Below are 12643 nucleotides of genomic sequence, written 5' to 3'. Positions count from 1 at the left end.
CAGCAACTGATTTCTCTTCCATGGGCTCTTTTAAAGCAGGCTGGGGGCTGTGCCACATGAGATGTGCGGTATGTTCTGAAAGCGCCATGGGAGGCTTGAATTTTTTTCAGCTTGCGTCTTCTTCCTTTGGATGTCTTCTCTCATCTATACAGCATGCTGCTTTCCTTTATGAAAAACTGGAATTTGGACATTTAGAGAGTTGAAAAGAGACTCGGGGAGGAAGAGTTAACAATTCCGCAGAGACTGGGAGAGAGACTAAGGATGCAGGGATTCCAGCTGAGATTCCTCTCAGTGCTTCCCGCTTTTCAGCTCCTTTCAACCATATTTTCTGCCCACTCCCTCCCCCTCGTTTGCCCCTCCAAGGGACTTTTGTGTTGTTTCTTTCCTTCACCACCCTGCACACTCTGCTCTTTTGTTTTTATTCTCCCCACGCCTACCCCATTGCCTCCTACTGGTTTTCCTGATAGAAATCTCACTCATGCATTTCCTTTTTGATTTCAATGGGTTATTTTGTCTTCCCTCTTTTTCTGTCTTCAGTCTTTCTTTTCTCTTTTTTTTAACCCCCCTTTTTCTGTTTCTGGTCCCAGAGAGAACCGACCATCATCCTGCTGGGACAGGATGACAGTGCTGTTAGCATTCCCACTGCCAGCTCTCCCCACATCTGTGCAGCTTTTGTCCTGTGGCAGGGGAGGATTTGGAATGGTCTGCTGGCAGCGTCAGGGAGACTAATGGGAAATGAGGGCCCAGAGAGAGGCCATGGGAAGTGGAAGGAATAGCAAAGGGGATTTGGAGGCGTTGGTGTGGGAAGCAAATTAAAGGATGCATGTGACAAAAGGCACGTCATATATAACACAGATATAATATTGATGACAAAGTCACATCAGCGGGAGCTGGGGTATCCAACAGAAGAGCCTATGGAATGAATACCGGGCAACAACATTGTAATTTGGAAGGCCTGGCTACTTAACATGATGTTCACTTTCTCATTTTGAAAGATTTGTGAAGTTTTGCTTCCTTTCGCATTCCCTGGGCGTCTCCTGAATACTGATGTGTATGTCCACTTAACAGAATTTTCTTTCCCTTAATTTTCAGACCATTTCCCATATAGCACAGTCTTTTGAATCCATGTTTCAATTGTGACTCTTTCTCTTAAAGTGACGTTGGCTGGGATCCAAAATGATTTTAAAATATCTTTTATTCATTCATTTATTAAAACATTTTAATTCTGTCCCAGGCACTTGTGAGGAAAAAAATGTTTCTGTAACAATCACTGTTAACCTCTATGGTTCTAAATGTTCTAAATGCATTATCATATTTAATTTTTACAACCATATACAGTAAGCTGTCATCTCCATTTGACAAGTGTTGAAAACTGAAGCATAGTGAAGTTAGGTTACTTGCCAAAATTCATCCATACGTGAGAGATGGTTTGTGTCCTCCATATTCCTAATACCAGCAAGGGAAATGAAACATGGATAAACAACCACAATGCAGGGTAGTGCCATGTGAATGTCATAAGCAGAGTTCAGGTGACAACTGGTCTAGGGTTCTGGAAGAGCAGTGGCCGTTTTCATCTGAAATTTTCATGGAGAAATCTGCACCCATATCTCCTCAAAAGGGATTTTACAGTATTTTTTCTGATTCAGGGCAGCCAAAGGATGAAGGGGGGACATTTCAGTAAACCCTGGAAGAGACGGGGACCTGAGATTTCCTTTTCTACTAAGGAAACAACAGTGAATTCTCTGCTGACAACTTGATGGTCTCCCTTGAAATTCCTTAGGGGAGATGGCATAGTGTCCGCAATCAGAATGTGTGTGTATATAAAACAAGCCCCAAACTCAAATGTTGCCCATTCATGTACATTGAAGGAATTCAGTTGTCTTTATTTTTATTTTTTTGAGACAGGATCTCGCCCTGTCACCCAGGTTGGAGTGCAGTGGTCCAGTCATGACTCACTGTAACTTTGATCTCCTGGGCTCAAGCAATCTTCCCTCCTTAGCCTCTGGAACAGCTAGGACTACAGGCATGTACCACCACGCCCAGCTAATTTTTTTTTTTTTTTTCTTTTTTTAGAGCTGCGGTCTCGCTATATTACCTAGGCTGGTCTTGAATTCCTAGACTCAAACAGTCGTCCCACCCGGCTATCCCAAAGCGCTGGGATTACAGAAGTGAACCACCGTGCCTGACTAGTGTTTATTTTTTTTTCTCTCTTCTCCTTTTGTCTCCTTGAGACTCAAATTAACTTTTCAAAAATCATAGGTGTTATTGTTTCTACACTAAAAGTCACAGGGTACAGTTAAACTCCACATTGTCCGGTTAAAGCATAGCTCACCGTTGGGCAGTGCAGGTTCAAATAAGGAGAAGAACAGCCTTATCTTAAGCCTCTCCTGGCATCCACTCTCTGTAAGTCCTTCCTTGCTAGCATTATGCAAACAGCCATCTTAAAGCAGGCCACGAATGATTAGAAAACGTACCTGTGCTGTTAAAAATAGCTGCCCATTCTCTTCTGTAGTCAGCTGGTTGCTACTTTTGCCTCTTCTTGTCCAGTGTTCAAAACGTTCTGCTATTTTGTGATCATCTATGTTAATGGGAGAATAAGGAAAGATGAAATGAATTAAATTGATTATTTGAAAGCCATTCCCCAAATCTTTAATTGGCTTTTTTTTTTTTTAAGATATTAATTAAGAGCAAAAGTTTCTTGCCTTGGCATTAGTGCCTCTGCCTCTCACCTCTGTCAGCTGCCGAGGATGAAAGGGTTCAGAGGGAAGGAGAGCGATGGGTAGCCGCGGACATGCCTGACTCACAGACTGGATAGTCAGCTCTGGAATAATTCTCGGTTGGCTGCATTTGTAGTGATTCTGGTCACAGATTGTGAAGAACAGCTTTTTCCCTTGTCCCCACCTTCATATGGTCAAATTATTGCTATGCTAGCCCAATTGAAATGCTTGAGGATCCCCTCACTTGCATAGAGGCTTAGTCCCTGGATGACTGTGGACTCACCGTGACAAGGCTCTGAGAGCACTGAATGACAGTGCTGAATGAAGGAGAAAAGTAAACAAGGCCTCTGTTGCCTAAATAGTTGTGCAATTAGCAGTACCAATGGGAACAGAGCTACTAATGAGTCTAGGCTGCTCATATTCATGGAATTTCTTTCAAGAGGAGCAGCTTAGAACATTCTCTGAAGGTGACAGGCACTCTTTAAGAGGACCATTGGGCACTTAAGCCCCTTGCTGACTGTTGGCAGCTAAATAGGCCTGAGGTGCTTAGTTCTCAGGAGATAGAATTTGAGTTAACAAGTGGCTTCACATTTAAGTGGGAGTAAAACAACCCTTTCATACCACCTTCCTTCACTGAGGATCTCATATCTTGACGTAGTGTGACCTGTATCAGGACAGAGAATAGGACACTTCATGCTATCTAAAGTTGAAGCAGTACCTGTGGTGTACCAGGCACTGTTTCAAACACACTATGTGTATTGACTCTTTTCTTTCTTTTTTCATTTTTTACGTTTTGAGATGGAGTCTCACTCTGTTGCCCAGGTGGGAGTAGAGTGGCACATTCTCAGCTCAGTGCAATCTCCACCTCCCGGGATCAAGCAATTCTGCCTCAGCCTCCTGAGTAGCTAGGATTACAGGTGCCCACCACCATGTCGGGCTAATTATTGTATTTTCAGTAGAGACAAGGTTTCACCATGTTGGTCAGGCTGGTCTCAAACTCCTGACCTCAAATGATCCACCCACCTTGGCCTCCCAAAGTGCTGGGATAACAGGTGTGAGCCACCATGCCCAGCCCTCTTGAACTCTCACAACAACGCTGTGAGATAAATATTATTATTAATTTGACTTTACATGTGTGATAAGCAAGGGCTGAGAGATTAATTAGACTCGGCCAAGACCTAGTCTGTAGTAGAGCTGGGATTTTTAACCAAGAAGGGATGACTCGAGAAACCTCACCCCTGGTCACTGTCCTGTCCTGCTCTGTACTTTTGGGATGTGTGTGGGAGGAAGAGGATCATTATTCGTGTTTTCTTAGAATCACAGGACCAAGGAATAAAGAGCCATGAGTTAAATCTTTATTGTTTCCTTAATATAGGGTAGGTGCTAGAAGGATACAAAAAACAATTGAGGTGTTCTTATATTCAACAGATATAGAAAAATTTGTTTATGGAAGGCATGTATTCAAAAAGTGAATACATAGTATGAGGGTAGAACCAAATAAGTGCTTTGGGAGTTGAGAGAAAGAATACATTCCCACTGTCAAAGGTCATCTTTTGAGAGGACCTTGTCACAGACTAGCCTTTGAAGAACATGTCAGATTTAGACAGGTGGCTATTCTGGGTAGGTAGAGCTGGGAAAGCCTGAGAAATACATGGTTGAGTGTGCAGTTACCACTTTAGCTTTTGTGAAAAAAGAAAATGGAACCCTGGGAACAAATTGAGGAAATGTAGTTCCAGATGAAGGACTGTGAGCTCCAGTGTTTAAATACTTGGAAATAAGAGGAAGATATGATGTATTGGAAACCTAGAAATCTAGATAATGTAAGACCTTCTTATCTTTCTTAGTAACTACTTCTGCATGCTAATAATGTTCCAGGTAGATACCTGTTAGGAAGTCTATTTGTCAAATAGGACAAACAGAAAAGACAAATAGGAGAGACTTTGTAAGAGAAGACTCACCTGGTCCCAGTGAATAGCAGGTGTGAAAAAGAAGAGGTCAAGATGATTTGGATGACCAGGAGAATTGTGAAATCCCATAACATCTCTGTTATATTGTCCTTGGCCAATGACTTTCATGGTGAGAGTGATAAGCTCTTCCACCCCTTCTTACTATGCACAACAAGTTAATTTTTGATAATAATGATATCCACCAATAAAGAGAGCAAATCCCCAGGATCATCTTTCTAAAGACTAAAATACTCAATACCTGACACTTACAAGCATATTTATTCATCCATTCAACCAAATATTTAAGCATCTGCTTATCTCCAGGCTCTATACTAGGCACCGAGGAATGACACAATGCTAGACAAAGCATGGGCCAAAACTTTAAGGAGTTTTCTGGAGTCTCGTTATAGGGAGAGATAAATCAGTAGGTTATTTTAAAGTAGTTTCTTAAGTGTCATGATCAGTAACATGATCATATATGCCCCCTTGCCTGGGGTGGTCCCCACTTGGATGATAAATCCTATTACCCATTCAACTATAGGAAATAGGGTCAGTACATAAAGTGAGGGATTGTATAGGCAGGTGTTTAATAAGCTGTTTGAAGTGGGATCATAAAGGGCTTTATGGGGAAAAAAGTCTCAGCTGACACCCACAGGCTGAAGAAGGCAAGAGATGGCAGGGAGAGAAGCAGTGGTACAGAGCTAGAAAGGTGGACATTCCAAGCAGCGTTTGTAGACTGAATGGATTAATTCGTGAACACATAAAACATTGTGAAAGGGAAATTCACAGAATATTTCCATTCCTAAGGATGCATCTATAGTCATTTGATGTATATGCATAGTATTTCTTTCTGGTCTGAGAAGGGAAATTTTATAAAAAGTAGAATTGTACCCTAGATGATGTATATAATGTTGTACAGCCTTAATATTATGCTTCATAAGATGCCATCCCAAGCAACTTGTTTGAGAATGAGAAATGGCCCTGATTCCTGAACCCCACCTGATCTGCCCCTTTCTCCCTAGTTAGCCACTTAATTATTTTTCAGTTGTTCTATTCCAGTTTTATTTTGTAAACTTAATTGAAAGCTTCTTGACAGCAGAGACCATACCATTCTTTTGTATCTACCATTCTGTACATATTGGTTCATGGAGACTAGGAGTTTGGTAATGAGGAGGTAGAGGGATCCTTTTATTTTTCTTTTTGTCTTATTATTCCTATCCCCAAATTTAGCTTTCCAAGGCATTTTCATTTTGTGACTGTAGATTTTCTGTTAATGTTTAGTTTTTGAGCTTATTTTTTGATGGTCATCTTGCTTTCTTCTTATTTAGGACCTTCCGAGTTATTGGATATGGCAGACAGTGAAACGTGAGTGTTGCCTTTTATTACGTAGTCTAGGTTATTTTCTTCAGAACATATCTGGGAGAAGAATGTAATCCATAGGGCATATCATAGGTAATTTTAATTTAATTAATTCAAAGTCCACTTTCAACTTTGTTCATAACTGTGCAGGGCTAATTGGCTAAATAAAAAATTACACAATAGAAACTGATGACAATTGTCATAGTGCTTGCCTCCATAGTCAGTGTTAATCATCATTTAGAGCTCGCTTCAAGCAATGTACTTCTGCACTGGTGCATCTTGGAATGCTGAGAAGTCTAAATAATTACACTGACCTTTTAATGTACCCATCACATTTGTTCCTTCTCAACTGGAGTTTCTGAGAAAATGGGACCCTACTGCCCTGAGGCATTATGCACATGTAGTGGCATAACTTCTCTGTTAGTCTAGAACAGCACAAGTTATGAACCACCACTGAAGAACTAAGAACATACTCACTCTACCTTCTGTCTTCTGTGGTTCAGAGAAGGGATCCCGAGTGAAAATGTCATCAGCTCTGGGATGGTGTCTAAACTGATGATGTTTGTTTTCAACCTTATTTCTAAAGCAGCAAAATAGTTACTCCTCCCCAAACAGGAACAAAGTTAGGCTGTACAACTAATCCTGAAAGCCATATTTGAAAAGGTATAAAGATGAATTGGTGTGGAGAGGAAAGAGGTGGTGAGTAGCTAAGCACGTGGGAAGGAGGAGAAGTAGAAATGAATAGAATGGAGGACGAATGAAAAGCAGTAGAGCTGTGGAAGAAGCTGTCTGTCACTCCATAGAGCTGGTCCACAGGCCAGCACATCCTATTTGCAAGATTGTAAGTGGTGCCATTACTTACTCCATTTTGCCTTCTCTAAAGGCTACTATTGATTTTTCCTGAAATACTTTGGCATTAAGCATCTTGGTGCCTTTGGGCTCAGGATAGGAATACCCTCCTCCCTATAGAGCCTGTCAGTGATGGGGAAGTAGCCAGTTTCCCTTGCCCCTTCCCACACTGAGTGGCTGGCCTCAAGCCTGCTGCCTCCTGGGGAGAGCCCTGGCTGTCAAACTCTCCCAGAGTCTCACTGTGCCTCTCAGATATCCTCTGTGGCTGCCCGCTCCTTCCACCTGCACTCACACAGAATCTAAAGTGGATAGAGCAGAGTGGGTGTTGGCCTGGCGTTTTGAACTTAGGTTCTCAGGAGATACTCCACTGTAGGCCGAGTGACCATCAACCAAGGGCCGTGTGCTGTGCCTGAAGGGCCAGAGGTGCTCCACGCTGCTCCCTGTTCTTTCACCCAGTGCCTTTCTCACTCTACTCAAATGTATGCACAGAGAGAATGTCTTCAGTGTTCAGGTACATCTAGACAATTAGTCTGTTTAATACTGCATTGACGATCACCTAAATCAAATGGTAATAGCTTCTTTAAAAAATTACTAAACCTAGTTAATCAACACTGTTTGGAAAGGGGGCTGGAGTCAGATATTATGATCAGGTGATGACTAGCTCAAGGAATTTTTAGAAATCCCCTTTCCCACCTCCCCAGAATGTACCCTACAGCCAAGATCTCAGCAGCCTATAGGGAAGGAGGCTGAGGAGCACCCCGACATCAGCTCCCCTCACCCCATCCCCTGCTGCCTCCAACCCCTTTATGGGTGGTTTCCCATTTCCTCTTTGATTTAGGGGTGAGACTGCACTGCACAAGGCTGCCTGCCAGCGGAACCGGGCTGTGTGCCAGCTTCTGGTGGATGCAGGAGCATCTCTGAGAAAGACGGACTCCAAGGTAACTCGATGAGTGAGTGCAAACATCCTCCCACTGGGCGAGATCGCAGGCACTGTTGCCTTTGCTTGTGACCATAGCACGGACATCCTTTCTATGCTTATGGAAGTGCCTGGGGCTTTGGAAAAAGGAGGAAAAAATAGAGTGCTTCATTTAGAGAAACTGTGATTTAAATGTATAAGCACAAAGGGAGGGCGTGTGCTTGCCTATGGGGCTTTATAAACCCCTGAACACGTTGGCCTTGGGACATTGGGGTTGTCCTACTGAATGCTAGCAGCCAAGTCGGGGGAGTTGAGGTCCGAAGCCCAAGGAGAGGGGTCAGGACCATGTTCAAAGACTTTGGCCTGACTACTGAGAAGCCCCTTTGGGGTTTTCCTTCAGTACTTACTCCAGCATGGTTTAAATTCTATGATTTATATGGCCCCTTATATGGGTGCCAAAGGGATTATTTCCCAGCTCCCAGGACAGTGGGCTCTGGCTTTGAGATGGTTACAGTCTTAAATCTGGTGTGTTTATGTAGTTCTTCATTTTAAAAAATTTCTTTCCATTTGTTTTCTAATATTCTCTAAAAGTTAACCTCAGAAATTAGATAGCATGGGAATTTATAGCTATAGGAGCTAAAAGCCTAGAGAAAGTTACACATACCCTTGGATCGGTAGCTGAGCCTTAAATTAAATTGAGCTCTTTTGACGCCAGTCCAGTGTTGTTTCAGCAGGTTGGTGGTTCTCATTTGGTGCCAGAACACGCTAGCCACATAACAAAATCGGTTTGTTTATGGAATCTGTTTGATTGAGGTACAGTGATTCCTGTGGCACTTGGCTAGAAATGTGGTTGGTTTCTCCACAGCAAAAGTTACGTAAATCTGAACTTCAGTGTCCACTTTCTTATAACTGTCTTAATAAGAGGGCAGTGAGGCCAGAAATGGGGAATGTGACATGTGTGCCAACCTTGATAGCATCAGCTGGCAGAGATGAGGCCTCAGGGGAAATTCTGTTTAGAAGAACTGAGAACAGGCTGCACCACGAGTTGTTTCAGTTTACAGAGAGCACCCAAGAGAAAGGGTTGAAAGATAGAGGAAAGGAAGAGTTGTAGCTTAGTAGAGTTGACCCAGGGCTCAGCCTATAAGATAGGAGAGAGAGAGAGGAATTAGTTTACATAGAAGATCAACCCCATAGAGCAGGGGTGTCCAGTCTTTTGGCTTCCCTGGGCCACACTGGAAAAAGAAGAATTGTCTTGGGCCACACGTGAAATACACCAACACTAGCAATAGCTGATGAGCTGAAAAAAATAAAAATTGCAAAAAAAATCTTGTGATGTTTTAAGAAAGTTTACAAATTGTGTTAAGCCTTGTTCAAAGTCATCATGGGCCGCATATGGCTTGCAGGCTGCGGTTTGGACAAGCTTGCCATAGAGGATTCTGATAAACTCTGAGAGTTTTAGAACACTCTCAGTAGATTCCAGGAAAGAATGAACCACTTAACTATAGAAACTTACAGAGAAGAATCTTAGTGTATAGTTGAGGCCTTCATTACGCAGGTACCGAGTAGCTCAGGTTTTGGGCCCATGATTGTAACCATGACACATAGATAGATTACTTAGAAACCTAATTAATGGCTTAAGCGCCATTAGATTTATGTAAGTGATAAGAATCTGCCTATGTGTAATTTTTTCCCTGGGGCTTCCTCAATCTGCAGTTCACTTTATGAAATAACTTTGCCTCCCAAGTGAACCTCTTTCCTTTCTGAGCCAGTTGTATTATATAGAAGTCTCCACTTCCCTGGCAGCCCGTGAGCACCCTTGCTCTCTGACTGAAATCCCTGGCTGCCTAGGCATATCAAACACACTTGAGCTGTGTCCTGGTTTCTAGTGATCTGTTACCTGTCTGGCTAGCTAACTGGGTACACTATTTCAAATGGCAGATAATTAGGTTGGTGTAAAAGTCATTGCAGTTTTTGCTACTAAAAGTAATTATTTCTCAATGTGATGTTCTTCCCAGATGTTATTTGCACTCAGATGTTTGGATGTTTAACCTGATTGAGAAATAGACGACTCGTAGTCAGGATTAACAGAGCCAGGTTATGGGGTAGGGTTGGTCTTGCCGGGGCCACTCAGACCACAGCAGGGCAACTGCCTCTTTACCACACAAAGGCTGGTCCTACACTCAACTCAGATCATTTTAAAAACAGAGAGAAGCCGTGAAAAAGAGGGTCAGACCCAACAGGAGTCAGGAGACCTGGCTCTTGAGCAGGTCTTCTTTTTTATCTTTCTAAGTTTCTGAATCAGATAAAGGACTCAATGTTCATGGAAACTTGTTTCTATTTTGTGTTGTGTATGTGTCTTTTTTTTTTTTTTTTTAAGAAATAGCTTGTTTTTATAATTATAAACCCCTCACATAGAAAACTAGTAATGTAGGAAGATATGCTCCAAAAAGCCAAAAATTGCTAGAAACCTGACAACCTGGACCTAGATATAATCAAACTTTTAATGATCCCTCTTCACATGTAGATATGCCTGTTTTTCTCTCTCACTGTTTTTAACTACATAAAGTCATACATACATGATATCATATAACTTTTACTCAATGTTATATTCTAGAGATCTTACTACATGAAATAATGTAGCTATATTTCATTACTTTTTGAGGATTTTTAAATTTTGCCATTCTGTAACTTGACGCTAGGTTGAAGTTAACTGTGATAATTACAACTGAAACTTCTCCTGGAATTTTTTGGAGAGAAGCAGCATCCTGAGAATTTCTCCTATTAGAGATCAGTTCCTCAGAAATCAACTCAAAGGCCCACCTCAGCCACCTCTCTGAATATTTGAAACCTGGAAATTCCAACCTCATTATTATGGAAGTAAAGACACGATTATCTACTAAGGCTGCAAACAAGTTGAATAAAAATTATCATAGGAACTTCAAACTGGTGGTTAACTGCTACATCTCAAGTAAATAAGTAAAATTTTAGAAAGATTCTAGAGCCATTGTTACTTCCCTTTTATCCTATCCCCAGTAGGCTATGTAGAGCCGGTTGGATTGAGGTCACGCGTATCTGTGGGGATAGCCAAGATGAAAGCTGAGAAGTCTGTGATAATATTTATAAAACTTGTGTGCGTTTGTACATGGAGCTATTTCTTTGGTACGACAATCATGCCTCTACCCTTCCTTTGGAACTTAATGTAACATTTTAAATAGTTAAAACTATATATTGAACAAAAATTAGAAATTTTGAGCGATGCTAAGTAATTCCTACAGGCGATCAAATGAATGGACACTCTTTCTCCCTTTACTGCTGACTTCTTATTCAGTGACCTCATTAAAAAAATATCAATATATATACAAATGTGTGTGTATATGTGTCTACACAAATGTACAAAAGGCATTATAGTAGTCTGTAAGAAATTATATGACCATTTAAAATGTTGATGTAAAAAATTAATGACAAAAATTTATGATATATTACTAAGAAAGTTTGTAAAACAGTACATAAATGAATTGTGGTTTTTTTTTTTTTTAAAGAAAAACATGTATAGAGGCGTATAAAAGACAAAAGCTAGTTATCAATGGAAGGTTAGTAGTGGTTATCTTAGGTTGGTGGAATGATTAGGGATATTCCTTGTCTTCTTTGTGCTTTTCAAGTTTTCTAAGATTTCTTTAATCAATATCTACCACGTTTGTATTGAGAAACTAGCTTAGTTGTTAGAGAGATGAAATAGCTATAAATTGGGGAGAACTTCACTGAAGTCTGAAACCAACAAAGAAACCTTTCAAACGTTTTATGACTATCCCTTCCTTTTAGTTTCTGCATGTTCATTTCCCAAGTTTAGAATAATAGAAAGAGTCCTAAACTAGCAATCTAAATGCCTGTCTCCGTGTTTTTAAAATTCAGTAATTTCTATCTCCCTATCTTCCAGAAAGGCTCTGGGTTTCAAAACTCACTTTACCCCACTGTTTCCTCCTGTGTACCGTTAACCTCTGTGAACTTCTGTTTCCCTAGTATAAACCCCACCCATCAAAAGTGATAAACTCTTTCCCTTTAATTTACCAATTGCACATGTTCAATTTAATGATCATATAAGACAATAGATTTGAAAGTGTCTTATAAACTCTAAAACACCAAAAGTGAAAGGATCCTTACTAGCAGGTATCTTTGGGTAGCTCTGTTTCTGTGATTTTTGTTTTGTTTTGTTTTGTTTTGTTTTGTTTTTGTATTTCATAACTAGTACTTGTCTCTCTCTCTCTCTCTTTCTCTCTCTCTCTCTTTCCATTATTTACGTATAGGGTAAGACACCTCAAGAGAGAGCACAGCAGGCTGGGGACCCAGACTTGGCTGCTTACCTAGAAAGCCGTCAGAACTATAAGGTCATTGGCCATGAGGACCTGGAAACTGCTGTTTGACCCTGGTATTCGGGCAAAGAGAACGTGAGCAAGCGTATCACATCTGCCCTCCCTGCGATCGGGCAGCTCCCCTGGAAGAAGCTGATGGAATTCATATATCTGTCTCTCTCCTGCAAGAATCTACCTGAGACCATGCCACTAGTTTTTAAGGGCTACCAAGATGTACAACAGAACATGATAGCCCATTGAGAAGGAGGCAGGATACCTGGAGATTTGTGGAATACAGTACAAGTTCCACAAAATTTGATCCTTATTGCTTCCAGCAAGTAGCATGAACTTCTGTGTTCACCTGTATAATTTATTTTAAAGATTCAAAGGATGTTCGTATAAACGGCACTGCTCCATCCTCCCCCATGCATTGATTTTTTTTTCCCTGTACCATACAATTCTACTGTAACTACCCATTAACTTTAAAAAAATATATTATCTCTTCTCTTT

The 12643-nt window shown here is 41.1% G+C and overlaps 1 protein-coding gene across 1 annotated transcript in view; it reads left to right on the top strand.

Moving 5' to 3' along the window:
- Positions 1-12220, top strand: part of DGKI (diacylglycerol kinase iota) — a 455866-nt gene extending 443646 nt beyond the window's left edge. The window contains 3 exon segments of the mRNA XM_026456362.1: positions 5992-6028; positions 7710-7809; positions 12089-12220. Of these exon segments, the coding sequence (XP_026312147.1) occupies positions 5992-6028; positions 7710-7809; positions 12089-12205 (254 nt within the window). The 3' untranslated portion in view covers positions 12206-12220.
- The last annotated feature ends 423 nt before the right edge of the window (positions 12221-12643 follow it).

Source organism: Piliocolobus tephrosceles, chromosome 8 (assembly GCF_002776525.5).
Source record: "Piliocolobus tephrosceles isolate RC106 chromosome 8, ASM277652v3, whole genome shotgun sequence".
Classification (NCBI taxonomy): domain Eukaryota; kingdom Metazoa; phylum Chordata; class Mammalia; order Primates; family Cercopithecidae; genus Piliocolobus; species Piliocolobus tephrosceles.
This window is presented reverse-complemented; position numbering and strand designations above follow the sequence as displayed.